This window comes from Acomys russatus, chromosome 16 (assembly GCF_903995435.1).
Source record: "Acomys russatus chromosome 16, mAcoRus1.1, whole genome shotgun sequence".
Taxonomy (NCBI): domain Eukaryota; kingdom Metazoa; phylum Chordata; class Mammalia; order Rodentia; family Muridae; genus Acomys; species Acomys russatus.
In genome coordinates this window covers 29,909,383-29,930,548 of record NC_067152.1, presented here as the reverse complement: position 1 = coordinate 29,930,548, position 21,166 = coordinate 29,909,383, and the positions used below count along the sequence as shown (strand labels likewise).

The 21,166-nt window shown below is 46.7% G+C and overlaps 1 protein-coding gene across 3 annotated transcripts; it reads left to right on the top strand.

The window, feature by feature from the left end:
* The first annotated feature begins 342 nt into the window (after positions 1–342).
* Positions 343–19,892, top strand: Gosr2 (golgi SNAP receptor complex member 2). Of its 3 annotated transcripts, none has more exons than XM_051158828.1 (6): positions 345–504; positions 8,826–8,890; positions 10,942–11,050; positions 11,896–12,028; positions 14,485–14,625; positions 19,003–19,892. In XM_051158828.1, the coding sequence occupies exons 1-6, from the start codon at positions 476–478 to the stop codon at positions 19,162–19,164; spliced, it is 639 nt and encodes a 212-aa protein (XP_051014785.1). In that variant the 5' UTR covers positions 345–475; the 3' UTR covers positions 19,165–19,892. The 3 variants fall into 3 exon arrangements, with proteins under 3 accessions (XP_051014787.1, XP_051014785.1, XP_051014786.1); XM_051158829.1 differs by lacking the exon at positions 345–504 and adding an exon at positions 656–674; XM_051158830.1 differs by lacking the exon at positions 14,485–14,625 and having other exon boundaries at positions 343–504.
* The last annotated feature ends 1,274 nt before the right edge of the window (positions 19,893–21,166 follow it).

Here is a 21,166-nt window from a genome sequence, read left to right as displayed (position 1 = left end):
GTGGGTTTACTGGAAATGAACACGGGATGGGAAGAGTAGTGGGCGGACAAATTCGAGACAGGAAGAGCAGCCGACTGAGGAGCGAAAGCCCCAGACTAGTAATCACACGGTTGCAGGCGAAGCCAAGGCGGAACGCGTACGGAAGACCGAGGGAAAGAAAGGAGCCGGTGACTGCTCGCGGAGGCGCTGACGTCAGAACCTCGCGACCGTCCTCTCCGACACCTGACTTAAACCTGAAGCTAGGCTTCAGCAAAAACCTCCTCAGCCGCGCCCGGCGAGTCCAAGCCTCTGGCTACACCCATCTCTCCGGTCGTGCTTTCCTATCCCGCCAGCCTTTCTCAGACTTCACAACCACCACTGGGCAGGCACACTGGCGGGCGCCCTACTGAAGGAGGGTGGGGCCTGGGACCGGAAGCCGGAAGTGGGGCTGTGAGGACGTGTTCCGAGGAAGCCGCAGGCCGGCTCGGCCGGCGTCATGGAGCCGCTGTACCAACAAACGCACAAGTGAGGGCCGCGTTGGGGAGCGGGCTGGGCTCAGCCCGGGCTGCGGCCCCTGGGGCTCGGGGCTCGGGCGACTGTCACTGTGGAGGCCGAGCGTTTCCGCACCTCTGAGCCCACTAGCGGGTTGTCCTCAGCCGCGAGGGGTCCGGCCTGGGCGCGAAATCTTGCGCAGGGTAACTTCGGCTGCAAACCGTGAAAGTAGCACTCTCAGGTCATAAGTACTTTGTCCAGCACCTGTCAGCCTAGTCCTCCGGGCCGATAGAACTTAGAGACCAGAGATGCTGTTGTCGAGGCTTGTGTCCGTTGAGTTCACCACTTAGTGGGAGTGGCAGGGGTTGTACGGGGGTGGGGGGGAAGTTGTTTTTCTTAAAGGTCATATTTTTGTGACACAGAGAAATGCAGATAGTGTTGACTGTTAGTGTTGGTCATATCTGATTACAATTTGGCTTTGAGGAAAGTGAAATTGAGTTTTAGGCTAGCTTCTCAAAAACTAAATTAGTTTCCTTGATGTGGCCTGTGTTTCGGGAACTTGCTGGGTGTGTAGATGATGATGAGAGGCCGTACCTATGCTATTTTATGAGCTTTCCGTTGGTGCTCTAGTTTTGATCTTGTGACACTGAAAAGTCATGCAACTTGGGCCTGAAAAATGAAGTAAACTAATCTGGCCTCCCTAGTAAACTCGTAACCAAAAGGAACGGAGATAAGGCGGTGGTTATTAATCTTACTTTCTGATATTCTAAGTTTGCAGTTCGCTTTTTTACTGGGACAACGTGGTGTTTGGTTTGGATGAGGGACACTAAAGAAACTACGTTTTTCTCATGACAAGTTGCATATTATGTAAAAAATGTAGGACAAGATTTCAAAAAAAAAAAAAAAAAACTAGCCTGTGAGTTATTTGGAAAAGAAATGAAGCGGAGAATTACAGTCATATTACTAAGAACAGCAAGACACATTGGCTAGCAGTGCACTGGGGTTATCTGCCATTTGCTGAGTTGACAAAACAGCGTCAGAACATACTCACTTCACTAGGACTTTGAACCGAATCTGTGATTGTCACTTGCTGTGAAAGTACCTTGACATCAGATCAGTTATTTAAAGTCATCTAGCTGGAAAAGTCCTGAATGAGGACAAAAAGATAATGAAAATCAGGACATTTTACACTTCAGCAATAGTCTACTGAGGTGAGAGGTATAGAGAGGCTAATGGCCAGACTCCCATTTTTAAGACACTGACGCTCGTAAAGATCCATTTGTCCCTTATGTTGTCCATCCTAGATCTCATCTCTACATAGTTTGGGTTAAGTAGGTCTCAGATACAAACAGCTCTATAGTGAACAGGCTTTTCGGGTGTTTTTAATGAAGACCTTATCTCAAGACCAATTTGTCAGTTTGCCTTATGAGGAAGACTAGCTACAGAAGCAGAGTAGAAGATGTGAAAAATCACCAGGGGTGTGTGTGTGTGTGTGTGTATATTTTCAAGACAGGATTTCCTTACATAGGTGAGGTTAGCCTATAGCATTCGGTGTGGTTCAGGCTGGCCTTGAACTTACAGTCCACCTGCCTCTTTGTCCTAAGTGCTAAGATGACAGAGCACCACCACACCCAGGTTACGCCACCACTTTATCCATCCATCCATCCATCCATTTGTTTGAGATAGAGTTTCACTGGGTAGGCCTAGTTGACCTGGAACTCACTATGAGGAGCAGATTGGCCTGCAACTCAGAGATCCACCTGCCCCTGTCTCTTGAGCGTTGAGACTAAAGACTATATCACCACACGTATTACCTTAAAAGCAACAGCATTTTAACTTGATTGTGCCTAGGTTACACAGCATTTCATATTGCATTGGGTTCTGCAATCTTTAAAATACTTGTTACCATCAGCAGCTCAGTTAGATAGTTGAGACAGAGGCGCCAAGGAGTTAAGTGACTTGCTAAGTGTCTGTCAGCCTGCATAGTTGAACTAGATTTGCACCTGAGATCCTTTAACACGCTGTTTCTTACTTGTGGTGGTCACACAAAGTGACTGTGTATGGTAGAGGTGGGTGGGTAGTTTGATGACTTTTTCCCCCCACTTGTATGCTGTCCAGGCTGTTCTTGAACTCAGGGTCCCTCCTGCTGGGATTACAAACATCGTCACCACTGGGCCCAGCAGATTCACTGGTTATTTAAAGAGCAGGTCCATTTAAGATTCTTGCTACAACATTTGTAAAGCTTTAAACACAGCAACAGCAATGCCTCTTGCTTAACGTGTACTAGCTCTCTGCTCGGCTGTATTATCACTCAAGTTCATGGTGGCCCCATGCTAGACAAGTGTGTGGCTTCTTTTTCTCTCATGTCTACACCCCCAAGTACATTTGGGTATCACCTATCACTTGGCTTTGTAGGTGTTGTCTGGTTCCCAGTTGAACGGAAGCAGACTCTCCATGTGCTGTATGGGTAGCTCCCACCATGCCACGCACACCTGCCATGCTGTTATTTCCTAGCATGGAGTGTATAGACCACTATTGGCTCTGTCTTTTCTGTTTCACTTAGAGCTGAACCAACCTTACAAATAGAAGTGAAGTGGGGAAAATCGGTAATGTTTCTCTGCAATTTCTTAAAATTACTCCTTTTAGCTTAGTCTGACAGAGCTGGCCAAAGAGTGTTCATAGGATCTTATTACTGTCTCTCCTGTCCTGGAGAGTCTCAGACTTGAAAGGAACTGACAGGAGCATCCTTTCCAGTTCTGTCTTGGACATGAAGACTCTGGTAAGGTCCAGGCAGTCCATGGACCCAGTGTTGCACATGTATGGGTCTCCCCTTTTCTTTCTTTCTTTTCCCCCTCAAGAAGACAGCTTGTAATTGTGTAATTAGTAACTTGTTTCCTAGGTAAAGCTGAACTGTGTTGTCTTGGAACATGTGCCTTCTGCTTTGGCGACTCCCTTAAGCAGAAGTAGAGACAAGCTTTTTTCTACTTCTCATGGCCGTTCCAGACACCTGAGGAGCATTCCTTGGCATCCTTGTTTAAGCTGCCCCACATCCCAGTCTGTACTGCCTTCAGGCTCCATTTATCATAGATATGAAAGAAACCAACACTCTTTAAAAAAAAATCAGCCAAGATTTATGCTTAGAATCCTCACTGTGTCCTTTCTCAGTGCAGATGACCTGCAGTTTCATTTCCCGCTTTCCCATAGGCTGTTGTGATTATAGAGCCCATTTCCCGCTTTCCCATAGGCTGTTGTGATTATAGAGCCCATTTCCCGCTTTCCCATAGGCTGTTGTGATTATAGAGCCCATTTCCCGCTTTCCCATAGGCTGTTGTGATTATAGAGCCCATTTCCCGCTTTCCCATAGGCTGTTGTGATTATAGAGCCCATTTCCCGCTTTCCCATAGGCTGTTGTGATTATAGAGCCCATTTCCCGCTTTCCCATAGGCTGTTGTGATTATAGAGCCCATTTCCCGCTTTCCCATAGGCTGTTGTGATTATAGAGCCCATTTCCCGCTTTCCCATAGGCTGTTGTGATTATAGAGCCCATTTGTTTGTTGAATGTGTGAATGAATGAATAACTAAGTAAATGGGTTTCATTAAACCATTAACATCTCGGGGAAAACTATTATTCTTAGCTATTTATGAAATACAGCAGACATAAAAATAGTTACTTCACCCAGTGTTAGGACTCATATTAATATATGTACTTCACATTATTGACTTATAAACAAGCTGAATCAAAAGTACCTAGACCTGTTCTCGTCCCCAGAATTACCCTCCGCAGTGATCTCATCATTCTTCCTGCACTTGTGTTCACGAGCAATATGTGCTGCTTGTTTTATATGGTTTGGAATTTACCCAAACCAGATACTTAGTGTGCTAGGTATTTCTTTTTCCATTTAATAGCATCTTGTCTTAAAGATTTAATATCCATCCACACTGATATGAATATATCAAGTTTTTATTGCCATTTGTGTGTGTGTGTGTGTGTGTGTGTGTATGCAGATGCAGATGAGCCAAAATGCGGAGATCAGAGGACAACTTACAGAAATTGGTTATTGTTTTCCCCACCATATAGGTTCTGGTGAGCAAACTCGGGTTGTCGGGCTTGGCAGTGTGTCCTGTCACCCACTAGCTAGCTTTCCCATCCTTCTAGCTTTTATTTAATATGCTGAATTATTGAATTCTTTCTTAATGAACACTTCAGTAGTTACTATATTATTATCACAGCATTATTTGCATCTCTCACTGAATAGTTCCATAGTCCCTCATTTGAAACCTTAAACACAAGGACTTTGAAGAATTTTTTTAAAAAGATTTTCAGAAAGAATTACACCGCAACATCCCAAGGGTGTACATGCCTTTAATCCCAGCACTAGGGAGGCAGAAAGGCAGGTGGATCTCCGTAAGTTTGAGACCAGCCTAGTCTATATAGTGAGTTGTAGGACCATATAGTGAGTTGTAGCTACATAATAAAGAGAACCTGTCTCAAAAGGGAGCGCGCACACACGCGCGCACACACACACACACACACACACTCACACACACACACACCAGACACATGAAAGGGGCAATAAAATGTCAGACTTTGTGGAATAAACAAAGACCATAGCTTCAAGTTTGATCAGTTTTCACCACATAATCGGTTTGCTACAAACTTACAAGTTTTTATAGCTATGTGACTGGATTACCCAGAAATGCTTTGATGAACATCATTACAAGTCTTTGATATAAGTCAGAATTGCTGAGACTTACTGATAAAAGTGTGGTGCTGGGCCATGCAGTGTGTGCAGTGATGTTGCCAGGTGTTGTCAGAAAGCTCTTGGAGTATTTTACCTGGGTGTAGTTTCCCCACCTCTTTCCACGTTCTCAGGTTCCTGATGCATGGAATGTGATCTCATTGGTTTTCACCTGTGTTCTTCTGAGTTACTATTGAAGTTGACCAACTTTTTATGTATTTATTTACTCTCTGTGTCTCCTTTTCTGCCATTTGCCCTTTGGCCATTTAAAAAATTACTTCATTGGACTTTTCTTGATTTGCAGGAGTCTTCACATCTATCTTCTGGACATCAATCCTTTTGTTATTGGCTACAGATATATTTACTTATTATTGATGGGTACTTTTAGTATAGTTTGTTTTGTATAATTGCAGTCAGATTTACTTGTCCTTTCTTTGGGGTTTGTGGGCTTGGCCAGGGATGAGGGTTCTTTAACTCAACAGCGTTTATGCATACCCTTTAAAATTAAATTATTATTTTATATGGTTTTTAATTGAAATAGAATTACATCATTTCCCCCTTTGCTCTCCTCCCTCCAGCCCTACCTGGCTACCTTCCCTTGAACCCCTCCCATGCTGACCCACTCTCAAGTTGATGTCCTTTCTTACATCCTTTCTTCGGTTATTATTGTTACATGCATACACACGTACATGTGTGTGCATGTATGTGTGTGTGCATGCACAAATATCTGTAAGTACAACCTGTTGAGTCTGTTTTCGTTGTTTGTGTAGATGTGGTTTCAAGGCTGACCGCTCTACACTGGGCAATCAGTAAGAGGGCTTGTCCGTGGAAGATTCTAATTCTCCTTCTCCTAGCAGTCATTAGTTGCTTGTAGTCCTTTGTGTAGGGTGGCACCCTGCACAGATTGCCTTTCCGTGTTAACAGGTCCAGCCATCTAGCCGTTGTTTCGGTCTTGGTTATGCAGCCGTTTCCAGGAGAGACTGGTTCACAGCCGACTTCCTGGTATCTTTGCTCTACACTCTTTCTGCTGCCCCTTCCTTGTTCCCTGAGCCACAGCTGTGCCTGGGATGTAGATGCATCCTTTGGGGCATGATCTATTGATGTCTGCATTGTGTCCAGTTGTAGTGTTCTGTGACGCTTTCCATTTGCTGTAGAGCGGCTTCTTTGATGAGGGTGGCAGCCACGCTTATCCAGGAAAGGTAACTTGCACATGAAGAGCCTTTCTTATTTTAATCTTTCTCAGAAAGCTCAAAGGATTTTTTGTTTGTTTGTTTGTTTAGGTTTAGGTTTGAACCATCTTGAGGATTTTGGTTGGGAGGATTCCATGAAGCATCTTCTTTATTCAGATGACAAACTGAGCTGTCAGCGTTATTTAAGTCATTCATTTCCAATTAACTTACCTCTCGCAAGTCCCCAAGTATGTGGCTGCTTCTGGACCCTCTTTGCTCGTGGGTTCAGGGAGGCGTGTCTGTCTTTGTCCTTGCACTGCTGTCACATGGTTATAATTAATTGGCTTTGTAATCATTCTGTTTCGTTGAGGTACTGAGCATTAATCCTAGGCCCTTGCACATGTGAGGTGAGTGTTCTATCACTGAGCTGTAGCCCCAGCTTCTTTCCACTTTTTATTTTGAGACAGAGTCTCACTAAGTAGCCTAGGTTGGCCTTGAACTTTCAGTCTTCCTAGCTCAGCCCTCACATAGCTGGAGGAATAGATAGGTCTGTATCACAGGCCTAGACTGTGGTAAGCCTTAATAGCAGGTATGAAAATCAACTTCATATACTTGTTCACAATTGTGTTGGTTTTGTTTTTGTTGTCGTTGTTTTAGCTGCTTCTCTTTTTGTTGTTGTTGTTCCTGTGGATAAAACAAACAAACAAACAAAAAGACAACAGCTTTCTGGTTTGCTTTAAATCACCATTATAAATATATCTCATTGCCTGTATCCTACTTCTGCTAATAAGAACTCTTAATTTTTCTGCCCATCCACCCACCAGCCCACTGCTGTCGTCCTCACCCAGGTGTTCCATATATCAGTTATCTCCATCTGTATGCTTGCATCAGCCTCTGCACCTCCACTGTCTCCACCCCACCTTGCCCCTTCCAAAGCACCCTGCATTTTCCTTCCTGAAGCAGCTGACAGTTCCCAGATTTTAGTCGTGATTTCTGGTTGCTTCTTGGGATCACAAGGCTTGCTTTGGAGCATTCAGGAAGTCTTAGACAGCTGGATTGGCTCTCTGGTTTTATAGATCACACTTAGAAGTTACCAGAAAGCCATGGAAAAGACTAGAGACGCACTGAAACCAGAATGGGGCTCCTGGCTGGCCCTCGTAAATTTTGAGGTCATGGTATATAATGGTCAGAGTGGAAAAAGATGTTGCTCTTTCCCTTCAGGCCTGGAGATGAGGCCCCCTTCACACAGGCTGTATGCAGAGACCCTTGTGTAAGCACAGGAGGCTATTGGGGCTAACATAAGCAGCATTCAGAGAGCTGACAAGGGATGGGGAACTAGGAAGGGTTCGGAAGGTGACTTTGGCCTGGAAAGTCTCCAGAGAGTGCTCTGGGCCTAATGTCTGGGACATGTTGCGCTTCCAAATGAGATGGCAGCCCCCTCCTATTGTCAGGGAAAGATGTTTACAGAACAGGAGATGCCTGTCTTTCAGGGCTGTCCCCTTAAGTGTTCCTCCCATGGCCTAGTGTCCCTGCGCGCGCTCTCTCTCTGACTGCCCTCCAAGCACTCCAGCCTGCTTCCACCCCATGTGAGTGCTTTACGTGCCTTCCGCAAATCATTGTCCTCCAAACTTTCTTCACAACCCTCATCTACCTTCTGCAAAGTGATGCTCAGGATTCCATTCAGATCCTATGTGCAGGACTGTAATGTAGCACCGTGTGGGCTGAGACAGGAGGATCACAAGTTCAAGGCAAGCCTCAGCTATGTAAATGAGCTTTTGTTTCAAAAACAAGCCAGCACAGCTCCATCCACCCACGGAGCTCCACACTTCACGCTTTCTTAGCCCCAGCGCTCCTATTGCCAATTGCTGCCCTGTACACAACTCCTCCTCAATTTTCTGTTTGTTTCTGCTTATGTGGGGTGTTTCTTGTAAATCTTCTCAGGGATTTTTCATGTCCATCTGGCTTGTCAGTTCTTAATTACATTGTTTCTCAGGGGGTAAGGATTATATCTCTCTTGCCCTTTGACTCTTGGTGGACAGAGCAGTGCTCAGCACACTGGGTCACCGACAGAGACTGGGATTGGCTGGGGCCCGGTTGAGGGTTATCTTCTGCTGTGTAGCCTTGAGCAACTTACATGACCTTTCTGGGTTTCAGTTTTTATTCATAAAGAGAGCAGTGATAGTGCTTTTCCTTTCAGGGTTATTGACTTAGCAGTGTCTCAGATACAGCAAGCACTCAGTAAATGCTAACAGGATTATTATTAGCATTAGGGTATTAGAAATGATGCCAAAATGGGTGGCCTAAGGCACCACACACACATTTTACAGTTCAGCAGCACTGTCATTTTAAATCAGTTGTAAGATGGCACTAGGAAAAGTTGTCTTTCCTGAGTGAAGTGCTAGTGATTATTCCTGTCTCCCTCATTTCCTCCCTCTTCCTTTGATAGGCAAGTCCACGAGATCCAGTCTCACATGGGACGCCTGGAGACGGCAGACAAGCAGTCTGTGCACTGTGAGTAATTAACCAGGGGAGCAGAGTCCTTTCTCCTTCGACACACGGGGCTAATGGGCTGGGTTTCCTGACTGCATTCTGCCCTGGGGCTGGGGGGGGGGGGGAGGCTTAATGACTCAGCATGGAATGAGTTGTTAGGATGAAGAGAAAACCCCTATGGCCAAGTCGCAGATTTCCCTGGTTGTGCCCTTTGGAGTCCCACCAGTTTTATCCCCCATTACCCCTCCACTCAACCTGACATGGCCCTATGGGAATGGAAGTTCTCTCTCCATCTGTCTTAATCTAATTACCTAGTCTGAAAATTCAGACATGTTGACCTGGAACTGGCCATGTCTTCTGAGCTGAGCATTCTGGCTTCTTAGTAGGATTAGTCAAACAACTAGTAATATTAATTACTTTAGTTCCCACACCACGGTTTCTTTTGAGAAGCATGGGGGTTGTGGTTGGGAGTTTTGTGTCTGCTCTGAGCGCAGGCCCGATTCTGAGCCAGCTCTGTAGACCTCTCACGGAAGCTCTTGTCACCTTGCTGCCCAGCTCTGGCCAGGCCTGGTTTTGCTTCCTCTTTTCTCCACAGCTCCTGAGTGTGCTTCTCCCCTTAGTTCTGCACCCTACAGTGCTCTAAACTGTCTGTGCGTGCTGCAGATCCAAAGGCCTAGGAAGAGGGTGGTGCAGGGTTGTCATTTTGTGGTGAGGACAGCAGCCGCCTGGGCTGGTGCTTTGTGCAGTTTAGTTTCTGCCCATTGGCCTTTGTTTGCCTTCCCAGCAATCTCACTGTTGCCTGATTAGAAATGGAAAGAGGCCATTTTGACAGCTTTATCAAAGGGATAAGGAGAATGAATATCACACTTTCTGCTTCTGCGGGTGCTTTCCTGGGTCTTTCCTATTGATATGTGGTCTATTTTGAGGCCTCCAACACATCTCAGCCCTCCTATTCTTTCAGAAAGCCTCTGGGTGTTTCCATACTAATCTTCCTTTTCCTTTATGCCTTTTATTTTTCTTTTAGCCTTGTTACCATAGGAGTTCAGTCGGCAGCCTTTTTACTAGGAGTTTATAATCCATATCTGAGACCAAGCTCAAATAAACCTATAACAGAAAATTTAGCTTAACAGTATATAGGCAACCTTTAAATGCTCATTTTATTTTCTAAAGGTGGGGAGTTTATGTCTACAGACATGCCTTCTACTTTAAAAATAAGGCGGCTAACACAAGTATGTATCTGTGTCTGTCTGTGTGCATATAAGGATGCACATGCTTTGAAACACAGTATTCCTTTAATTGATTCATTTTGTGTACATTGTTCTCCCTTTAATTTTTGTTGTTTTGGTTTTTAAATACAGGATTTCCACCGGACGTGGTGGTGCATGCCTTTAATCCCAGCACTTGGGAGGCAGAGGCAGGTGGATCGCTGTGAGTTCGAGGCCAGTTTGGTCTACAAAGCAAGTCTAGGACAGCCAAGGCTACACAGAGAAACCCTGTCTTGAAAAAAACCAAAAACCAAAAACCAAAACAAAAAAAGACAGGATTTTCCTGTATAACAACCCTAGCTGTCCTAGAACTCACTTTGTAGACCAGGCTGACCTTGAACTCTTAGAGATCCACCTGCCTGTGCCTCTGGAGTACTGGGATTAAAGGTGTGTGCCACCACGCTTGGCTTGTGCTCCTTTTGAAATACATAGGTTATAGTTTGTGTTTTGGGAAAAAATGTTTGCTATATCCCTTTTACTTTTTTGGAGGTGGGGTGGTTGAGACAGGGTTTCTCTGCTAGGACTAAAGGCATGTGCCACCACTGCCCAGCACAATCCCTCTCCCTCCCCCACCCCTCTTTTTCCTTCAAAGACTTACTTAGTTAACACCTGCAGGCCAAAAGAGGGTACAGCCGGTTGTGAGCCACCATGTGGTTGCTGAAAATTGAACTCAGGACCTTTGGAAGAGCAGCCAGTGCTCTTAACCTCTGAGCCATCTCTCCAGCCCAATTTATCACTCTTGATTTAAATTAATTTCATTATCTCTTTTCCAGCAATCATCCTTTTTTCTCTCTCTATTTTGTGCAGTAGTAGAAAATGAAATCCAAGCAAGCATAGACCAGATATTCAGCCATCTGGAGCGTCTGGAGATTTTGTCGAGCAAGGAGCCCCCTAATAAAAGGCAGAATGCCAAACTGTGAGTGTTGACCGTGCCCTGGCTCTGATGTTGCAGGCCCACTAAGGCAGGCCTTTCCCCCGTTGGAAGCTATAGAACATTCTGAAAACCTTGGTACATGCTAAAGAAATGAAAAATCTCCCTAAAAGACACAGTCCTATCTAAGTAATACACCCTCCATATTAAAAAGTATGAGGTTTGTGACTCAGAAGCCTGTGACCATTTTCCTTATTTCTTTGGGAGTGATTATGACCCTTGTTTCTTTGAGGACATTTTGAAAATATGCATTTTCCAACCAGACCCCTGGTCACTGAAAGCTGAGTGCCGCTGGGAATCTGGCTATGTTGTTTGGTTCCCACTGGCTTCTGTTGGGCTGAAAAGCACTTGTACTCCTAATCGCTTCAATCAGTCTGTTTATAATGAAGTACTGATCGAACGCTTGATACTCCACCGTGGAATTCAAAGGAAACTACCCTCACCACCATTCCAACCACTACTCCCAAAGTTTCATGAAACTTCATTGCTGTTCTACCTCACAGCTGCCTTGGGCTTCTTCCAGGAGTGCGGTCTAATCCGAGGAAGGTCAGGAAGGGGTCAGCAAGCCTGCTTCCTGTCACCTGTTCCATAAAGAGTTAGAGACCAGCACACACTTAAGCAAAGCTGCTGGAATCGGGTTTGATTCTACCCACTTTAAACTCAAGCTGCGGCTTGACTCCAGACATCTTCGCGCATCAGTTTAGGCACAGGTGGGCAGGCACTGTGGGGAGAGGTGAGGCAAGCTCTTCTCCCCGGTGTACAAGTTGGGCTGCCTCAAAGTGTGCCAGCTTCAGTTCCTGGAGTTTAATTTCTGTCTCCATTAATTGCAGCCGTGTTGACCAGCTAAAGTATGACATCCAGCACCTGCAGACTGCCCTCAGGAACTTTCAGCACCGTCGCTATGCCAAGGAGCAGCAGGAGCGACAGCGAGAAGAGCTCCTGTCTCGCGCCTTCACCACTAACGTAAGCCAGACACTGGGGGTTGGCAGGCACCTGTCAGGTGTCAAGACTGAATGGAGGTCACCAGACCTCACCTCTTAGTGGGGTGCCTGAAGCCAACTCAGGAGGAGGAGACCAAATGGAAATGACAGGGGACTTTGTCATTGCCAGTAAGACCATGCCTAGATGTGGAATTCCTCTCCAACACAAAAACCCGAAGAGGAAGCAGTTAAATTGAAGGCGTGGGCAGAGACGAAAATTACCTGGTTCAACTGGTCCACTGCAGAGGTGGAGGTTCGCCTGGTCGGGATGTTTTTGTGATCAGATAGAGACAGATGATTAGAACTTAACCCATCTGTAGAGACGACAGCATCTGAAAGCTGCCTCCAGGCACTTGCCATTGTACTGAGGGTGTGTGTGGTTCCAGCCTCAGATGCATTAAACTGTGTGTGCCCCTGGTCTGAATGGCAGTCTGGAGGGATTTGTTAACAGGTGTTCAGTGTTAGATGGATTGCTTGACTTCGGTCTTTTGGAATAGCCTGTTGGTCTGCGTGTTTGCTTTCTTAGAAGCCCCGCCCCTGCCCTCAGCCTCAGTAAGAACACTTCCGCAAGTGCAGTGTTGTGGCTCTTTTCAGGGTCCTATGAAGTATGTTCTACCAAACTTTGTATGTTGTCACTTTATAACCTACCAGTAGACTGTCTGGCTTTGCACATGTGTAACCACACTGCACCCAGAAACACTGAGTGATGTTGGTGGCTCTGATCTCACACAGACTGGGCCTGGGAGTGGACCAACTCATTACCAGCTGTGAGTGTTCTCCTTCCTGCTGTGTGACCTGCACAACCTCCTGCCACAGGCAGTGCCCTTCTACCACAAAAACGCCGATCCCCACTGGCAGGAGGTTAAACCATTGCTCCATCCCCCTGCTGCAGGGCAATCCTCCAAGTGCCTAGGACGCAGCTTCACAGTTTTGTTTTCCAAAGCAGGTGAGCAGGCAACCTGGTGATTTACAATTCAGAAATGTAGCGTGCTGTAAGATACTAAATAAACATATGACACAATACGCCGCACTCTAGGCATTTTTTGCCTAGAGACGACCTCTCAGGATGATTTCATTGATAGCCAGCCTGATGTGGCACCACATTCACCAGCCACTCATAAACATTGACTTGCCAAATGACACTGCCTTCTAGTCACTTTACCTAGTCTAAGAGGAACAGCCTTCCACTGGTCCCTTTTCAGATGGGAAGGCAAGGCAGGTTTGTGTGTAAAATCATTCAGTAAGTACTTGTCAGATAAGAGGAAGCGTTGATTCTCTTAAACCCTAGTCAACACCAAAGTACCAAGTAAAACATTGGAGAAAATTACTAGACATGGCTTCTCCCCTTGAGCTCCCATGTTAGCTGGGAGATTTCAAAATGCCACCTGAAGACTGGTTCTGAACTTGAGCAGCCGAACAAGTGGTTTAATCATCTGCCAGTGGGCATCGGGTTTCTGTGGTAGAAGGGCACTGCCTGTGGCGGGAGGTTGTGGCAGTCAGGTGGCAGGAAGGAGAACACTCAGAGCTGGTGACGATTTGGTCCTCTCCCCAGTCCAGTCTGTGTGAGCTCAGAGCCGCCGGGATTGCTCAGCGTTTGTGTCTGCAGTGTGCAGTCAGTCCTGGGAGCCGCCCAGCTGGATAAGTTACTCCATCTCTCTGGGCTTCTCCTTCACCTGCAAAGTAGGGAGAGCAGAAGTTACTCCCAGCAGCTGAGTGAGCGCAGGAAAGTGGGCCAGGGAAGTAGGACTTGGTCTGCACTGATAGGCCATCTTCAGTCTGAAAGTCCAGAATCAGAGGACTGCTCAGTAGGTGGATCCATCCCAAAGTCTGCAAAGTCCTGAAATCTGAGGCACATAGCTCCCGGCATGTCAGATGGCCTGTACTCAGTCTGTAGTCTTCTTCCTTCTCCCCCTCCCTTTCCCTCCTGCCTCCTCAGCAGTGTATTCCCATCCTGAACACCCTTAAGCCTTCAGTAGAAAGCGCTGCCCCTTTGATCTAACCGGAGGGATAAACCATAGATAAAGTAGCTAAAGAGCAGAAGCAAACATGTGCTCGCACACGAGCGAAAAGCCGTGCAAAGGAACGTTTGAACAGCTATCTCTGGGAGGAGCTGGAGAAAATCTAAAGAAATGAATGAGCTCTCAAAGCTTCCGCAGTGGGGAAATGTGACAGATGCAGAAGTCAGAACTGTAGCAGAATGCACTTGGAGCATGATGGGTCTGACACCTCCTCTGCTCTGTGTAAGCAGACTCCCTCACCCCCCATACAAACACTCTGCTTTGCCTTTTCTTTCCTGTTGGACTCTGATTCCTGCATTGCTCCTTCTGGCTCTTCTGCCTTGACCTTGATTGGCCAAGAGGCCGAGTAGTAAGATGGCGGCCAGCCCCCAGGAGCTGACTAGCAAACAAAGTTAATCAAGTGCCTGCGTTTCTTTCACAGGACTCTGACACCACCATACCCATGGATGAATCACTGCAGTTTAACTCCTCCCTCCAGAACATTCACCACGGCATGGATGACCTCATTGGAGGCGGGCACAGTATTCTGGAGGGACTGAGGGCCCAGAGACTTACCTTGAAGGTGGGGTCCCTGCTGGAGAATAGAGAGAAGGCCTCTTATTTTGGCCTTGTCCTGGAGTTTAGCATCTGTGTTTATTTTGTTTGTGTCCCTGGCTCATGATGTGACAGTAAGCCCAAGCCCTTGGGCTTGCAGGTTTGCCAGTGCTTGTCATGAACCCTAGTGGCATTTCTTTTTTTTTTTTTTTTTTCCTTCTTTTTTTGGTTTTTTGAGACAAGGTTTCTCTGTGTAGCCTTGACTGTCCTGGACTCACTTTGTAGACCAGGCTGGCCTCGAACTCACAGCGATCCACCTGCCTCTGCCTCCCGAGTGCTGGGATTAAAGGCGTGCACCACCACTGCCCAGCTTTGGCATTTCTTGATAGCTAGGGTTTTGCCCTTTTACTAACCTCGAATGAAACTGAGATTGCCATAAAGGGGACCAATGACAGACTGAGAAATGCTTCTTTAGATTTGCTCTCCTGGGAATGAAGGCATGGCACCTGCTAAGGTGGTTTTCTTTGGGATTCTGGCTGTGGAGTTTATTATGATGGAGGCTTGATTTTGTACTTTTCACAGAAGTAGTGTCTTCAGACTGCCCATGTGTGCAGTAGGGAGTTTCTAGAAGGCGACCCCCATGCATCTCCTTGTTGTAGCCCCAGGTATTCCAAGAAGCCCACCCTGTTGACACTGCTGAGACCCTGACCCCTAGGAGTGGCCTACAGCAACATTACACAGATTGCTGTCAGCCATCATGTTTCAGCCCCAGCCTTTTCCTGTATCAGCCCCAATGGCTTGGGGGTGTGGGCTCTGTTTGTTATCAGGGTGTGACCCCTGGAATAAAGTAGTGCCAGCCACAGCGCTGTGAGAAGTAGTCACTTGGAAGTGTGACTGTTATCCTGGTGTTTATTGGAACACGTTGAGCTGTCTACTCTATAGGCCTCCAGTGTGTCTCTGAGTGGCTTCCACCATCTTTACAAGGGAGAGGAGTAGATAGGCCTGTTGCTCCTTCCTTCCTGCTGACAGTTACAGCATTTCCAATGGCCCAAGAGGGTGCTCCATGTTCAGCCACTGAAGCAGTCTACACAGATACCAGCTGGCCAGCCTGCCTTCTTCGTAGAGAATTGCCCTCTTTTCTGCAGCCCAGGAAGAGTCAGTTTGTAAATTGCATCCATGTGGCACTAATGCAGAGCTAGTGTGGTTGGGGTTATTGATGGGGGCTAGCTTCCTCCTGAAGTCTGGTGTCAATGAGTCCACCGTGTGCACCGTCAGTGGAGGTGGCCTGCCAGAAAGCCTGTCTATGTGGTGGGTCTTAAACTTTATGATTTCTGACTCACTTTTTTCTGTATCCCTCCTTCTGCCTGTCTTGTCTCTTGATCTCTTCTACCCTGGGCCCTGGAATTTTCTTCCTAAACCATTTGAGAGGATCAGGGGAGCATGAAAGAGCTGGCATAACCACTTTGATTTTACCCTTGGTAACGGTACCTTTTGAAGTTGATGGTCAATTGCAGATAGTTTTGGAAGAGCCCTGGGTAGATCCTGGGCTCTGAATTCTTTCTTTTTTTAATATATTTTATTAATTTATTTATCTTACATCCACGTTGCTTTGCATCTCCTTCACCTGGCATATTCTCTCAGTAGCTTATTAATGGATATTCCTTTTAGAAAATGAATGTGAGGCTGAAGGCTAGAACAGCTAAGCACAGTGGGTGCCATGTGTCTTGACCCTGTACTTAGTTTTATTACTTCATAAGAAACTGAATATACACTTAAAAATTAACAACAAGAAGGGGCAGGCTGAGTGGTTTAGGCAGTTGACTGTGGTGGGTGTCAGCATTTATAAAAGGGGCTTTATGTCATTATGGTATCTGTTCATTTCCTTCCTTCCTTCCTTCCTTCCTTTTTTCCTTCCTTCCTTCCTTCATTTATTTTGAGACATGAGTCTCTCTGTGTATCCCTGGTAGCTTTGGAACTCACAGAGATCTTCTGTGATCTTTGCTTGTGCCTCTGAACTGCTAGGATTGAATGTGTGTACCGCCATGCCTAGCCTTTGCTGTACTTCTGTCTTTGCTTCTTTTTCTACTTCAAATCCCCTTGTAATTAGCAACCCTTAGCTCACATATGCAGTAGAAGCCCTAAAGATTCTGCTCTACAAAGCAGGCGGGGCATCATGAAGGATTGCTGGAGCTAGGGAGCCGAGGACATTTTTCACATAGCTGTTAAGAATATAAAATATTCTAGGAGTGTCCACAGGAAGATGGCTAAGATGTGTGTCTGTGTAGTGCTTGTCTGTCACCCACTGCAGAAGTTTTCAGAACACTGCTAGTGATGGAACGTTTCAGGGAACTGGGCCATTGACAGCAGCACTGCTTCCACCTGGTCCCAGACCCAAGGGCTGTCAGCTGCCTAAGAAATCATGGCACTAGCACAGTTGATACGGCAAAGAAGACTTTGGCACATTTGATTAGATATTGTATATAAATGAAAGCAGCCTGAGACATTAAATACTGCAAAGCTAAAATGGAGCTGCTTGGGAGCGGTGATCTGCAGACCTGCTCAGTGTTGAAGATCTCTATTATGGCAACTGCTACTTCCAGCTGGTGTGCCAGCAGTGCCTCAGGCTATAAGCCTTCCTGGAGAAGACCTGCTAGCTGCTCCTGCCCATCGCTGCCCAGCAACTCATATACCAATCCTTAGTCCCAGGATCAGCTGCTTTAAGGTTCATCTTAAAAATAATGGTGTGTAGGGCAGATCTCTGAGCAGAAAAAGCTGCCCTTCTGGAGACCCGTATTTGAGCCCTGCCATCCACAATGCAGCTAACCATCTGTAACTCCAGTTCCAGTGTATCCAGTGCCTCCTCTAACCTCTCCAGGCTCCTGCATGCACACAGTGCACACACATACACATAAACAAATATTTCTAAAAATTATATTTTCAGAAGAGTAAAATGTTTGAGTAAGACACTTTGAAGTGTGGCTCAGCATGCTGAAGCTAATTGAACCCTTTGCCTTAATTACAAAATAATGGAACAAGCAAATAAGGAACAAAATAGAACCCACTAAAGTATGAATGATCTACAGACAGGCCAGCCTCTGAACCTAGCAAGACTTGAATAGTCTGTCTGCATGGAGTCTGCCCTCTGCTCATCTTACACCTCTGCCACAGGCTCTCCCACTCACAGTAGTAGCCTAGTCTGCAGCAGCTCTCCATTTAGCATTGCAAGAGTTTTAATTTTAACTCGAACGCACATGGTACACACTTGTATATTCATAAGGTAGGAAAGACTGGATGTGGTAGCATATGCTGAGAGTCCTAGCGCTGGGGAGGGTGAGTTCCAGACCAGCCTGAACTACTTAGGGAGACCCTACTTTGAAAACAAGCAAACTAATATTAAAAGATAAGTGGAGCAGTTGATGTAACTGATCGTTACCACTCTTACATGTTTGCCCCCTCCCCCTGCCTCAGTTTTCTGAGCTTATTTGTTCCTATTTGAGCCACTTTGCCTCTAAAAATTTAATGAGCTCTAGAAAAGACACTTGTACATAGTTTATCTGTGATTAGTAGAGGGACTGTGTTGGGATACCTGTGCAATACAATTGTCATTCATTGACTTAGGTATGAAAAAGTAGTTTAAAAGTTGGTAAAGTCCTGTTTGGTGTACTGGTTACTGAACTTCGTGTGACTGCATTCATACTGTTGTTGTGGTTTCACGGGACTGCATTCATACTGAAGTGGGTGGCTTTCTTTGAAAACTTTGTTCTCAAGGTTCATTTACGTTAGAACATGTTTGGTTACATGTGCTAATTTAGTTCCTTTTATTGCTGAGCCATGTGCATCTATACTGTGTGTGTGTGTGTGTGTGTGTGTGTGTGTGCGCGCGCACGCGTGCGCTTGTGTCCTCCATCACTCTCTGACAGTGCCTCTCACTGAATCTGGAGGTAGACCAGTGGCCAGCAAGCCCCAGCAAGCTTCCTGTCTCAGCACTGGGGTTGCAGATGTAACCGCACCTGGCACTTGACGTGGATTCTGGGGATCCAGACTCAGGTCCTTGTGCCTGTTCAGCAAGCACTCTTACCCACAAGGCACCTCCCGGCCCCAGCTTCTGTATGTAATGTGAATCAAGGCTTTGCTCATATGTGAGCCGTACGTGTGTGTGCGTGTGCTGCATATGTATGCTATGTAGCCAGTTCCAGCACCGTTTGTAGAAAAGGCTTCTTTCCCTTTGACCAAACACTAGTTGGCCATGGCAGAGTGAGTCTATTTCTGGTGAATGTTGCTTTCTTCTCTGGGCATGACCAAGAAGACAGTGTCTGTTAGTAAAGCCCTGCCTTGTGGTGACCTTTAGTCACCCTTGGCAACGAGGTTGATCTTTGATTTTTTTTTTTTTTTTCTCATTTCCCAGGGGACTCAGAAAAAGATCCTTGACATTGCCAACATGCTTGGCTTGTCCAACACAGTGATGAGGCTAATTGAGAAGCGGGCCTTCCAGGACAAGTACTTCATGATCGGTGGGATGCTGCTCACCTGCGCAGTCATGTTCCTTGTGGTCCAGTACCTGACATGAGCCAGCTGTACCCAGCACTGACAGCCTTCCCACTGCATGTGCAAGCAAGAAGTGGGCTGGGAGGCCACCTTTTGAAATGTATGCCTTAACTGTGAAGACACCCTTCCCCCAGGACTAATTGTGGCTTGGTATCAAACCTGCTTTGTTTTCTGTGACATCTGGGGAGTGGGAGCTAGAGTCACCAAGATGTGTGGTGCTTAGGAAGTGGGGCAAGACCCTGTTCCCTGGCAGGGTCTGGGGAGGGATGGGTGGGGTTTATAGTTTGTCCTCACAGCTGACGCTTGCCCTGGAAAGCCTGCACGCAGGACTGTCTACACTGTTCACTCCTTGTCATCTCCCAGCCTTTGTGGCTCCTGATGGGTGGGCTGGAGCACAAGTGAGAAGATGAGGAAAGAGGTCTTTCCTTGTGCCTTGTGGGATAGACCAGTGCTCACATCCCTGCTTCCAGCCGCTACCCAGCCCCAGCCTCTAAGAAAACATGACATGTAGGCGACTAACTGTAAACCCCAGCACCCTTCCCTGAAAGCAGCTGCTCCAGGGAAGCAGAGACAGCAGTGCTGCTGCTGATAACGTAGAAGTGTTTCCATGCCTCATTTGCCGGGTGTTTGTCCTTCCTGAAGTGAGGCCAGCAGTGTTCCCAGGGAGTGTCCAGTCTGGACACTGAAGTCTGAGTCACCAGTGTTTTTCCAGTTGTATAGCAGTCGGCTCTTACAGCTCAGAGACATCTTGCCACCCCCACACCTCCCAGGCTTTGATGGGTAGGCCTTTGCCCCTTTGAAAGTAGCCATGAGCAAATGGTGATTTGTCAGTTACAGATTCATCTAGTTCTGCCCTCTCAGATTTTTTGACTATCTCTCCCTTGGCATATATTAGTATTGTATCACTCTGCCGAGCCTCCCTTCTCCCCAGGCCTGGTGGGCTACCCTGGGGGTGTCCCTGGTAAGTGTGTTTTTGTGAGACTATTTCAGGGGACCTGTTCCTTTTCACTTTGCCGAGCCATGGTTAAGGCTGTATCAGTCCCTGGTGTTTTGCAGGATTCGTTTGAAAGTTGAAGTGTCTTGAGCACTCTTCTTGTGATTAGTCTCTGAAATCTGAAAATACCAGGACAATCTAGTGAGCTCATCTGTTCATCAGTCACAGACCCTGCCCACCCAAACAATTCTAAGTTTACTAGCCTCCTGGTAGGACAAACGGACACCCAGAATTTCTCAGACCTGGAAACCCCGTCAGTGTTAATCCTACCTTTGATTGCCCTACCTACTTCCTATACCTGCTTAAGTTGTCCTCTGCGCTGTTTCCCTCTTCACGGTGACTGTCACCTCTCCTACTGAGTAGCAGTATCGGTCTCTTGGGTACATCTGTGGCATCCCTTAGGGGAACTTCCTTAACCTGAGTTTCCTGGGTACTGGTTGTGGCTGGTCAGATGCAGTGTCTACTGCTCCTTCCTCTTTAGACTGGATGGGCCCTAGATGGCAGGAAGGAGGGATGTGTGGCCCCTCTAGGAAGAGTTGACAGTCCTGAGCGTGAAAACAACGGCCCTAGAGAAGAGAGGAGGCTTCCCATCCTCAGACCTAGATCTCACTCTGGGGAGGCAGATTGGCATGACTTCTCAGCTGGCCATAAAGTAGAGTTTAGACTGCACAGACCTGACTCCTGTGCCCTCTGGCACCTGAAGATCGCACCAGAGAACATGCTTTAGAAGACGTGCAGGCTGCACCTGAGCCGATTGGACTCAACATGTGGGTGGCAGCAGCCCCCTGCCCTTCACTGACTGTTGGGACAGTGTTTTGTAGTATATAATGGCGTTCTGCCTTTGCAGCAATCCTTGGCTTTGATGAACTTGATGTTCCACCTTTACAGCCAGGTCTCCCTACTTTGGAATAAAACTTGTGGGGGGTGGGCATCTTTACTGGCGGGGGGGGGGGGGCTAGGGTAGGAAACAGTAGCCAGAGGATCTTGGACTCCAGGGGGCATGGAACTAGCTGCCTCACCCTCGCATTTC

Excerpts from the sequence above, each read along its gene's own strand:
- Gosr2 (XM_051158828.1), top strand. The coding sequence starts at position 476 with ATGGAGCCGCTGTACCAACAAACGCACAA. Across the intron at positions 8,891-10,941 it reads AGACAAGCAGTCTGTGCACT|TAGTAGAAAATGAAATCCAA; the intron begins GTGAGTAATTAA and ends TATTTTGTGCAG. Across the intron at positions 12,029-14,484 it reads CTCGCGCCTTCACCACTAAC|GACTCTGACACCACCATACC; the intron begins GTAAGCCAGACA and ends TTTCTTTCACAG.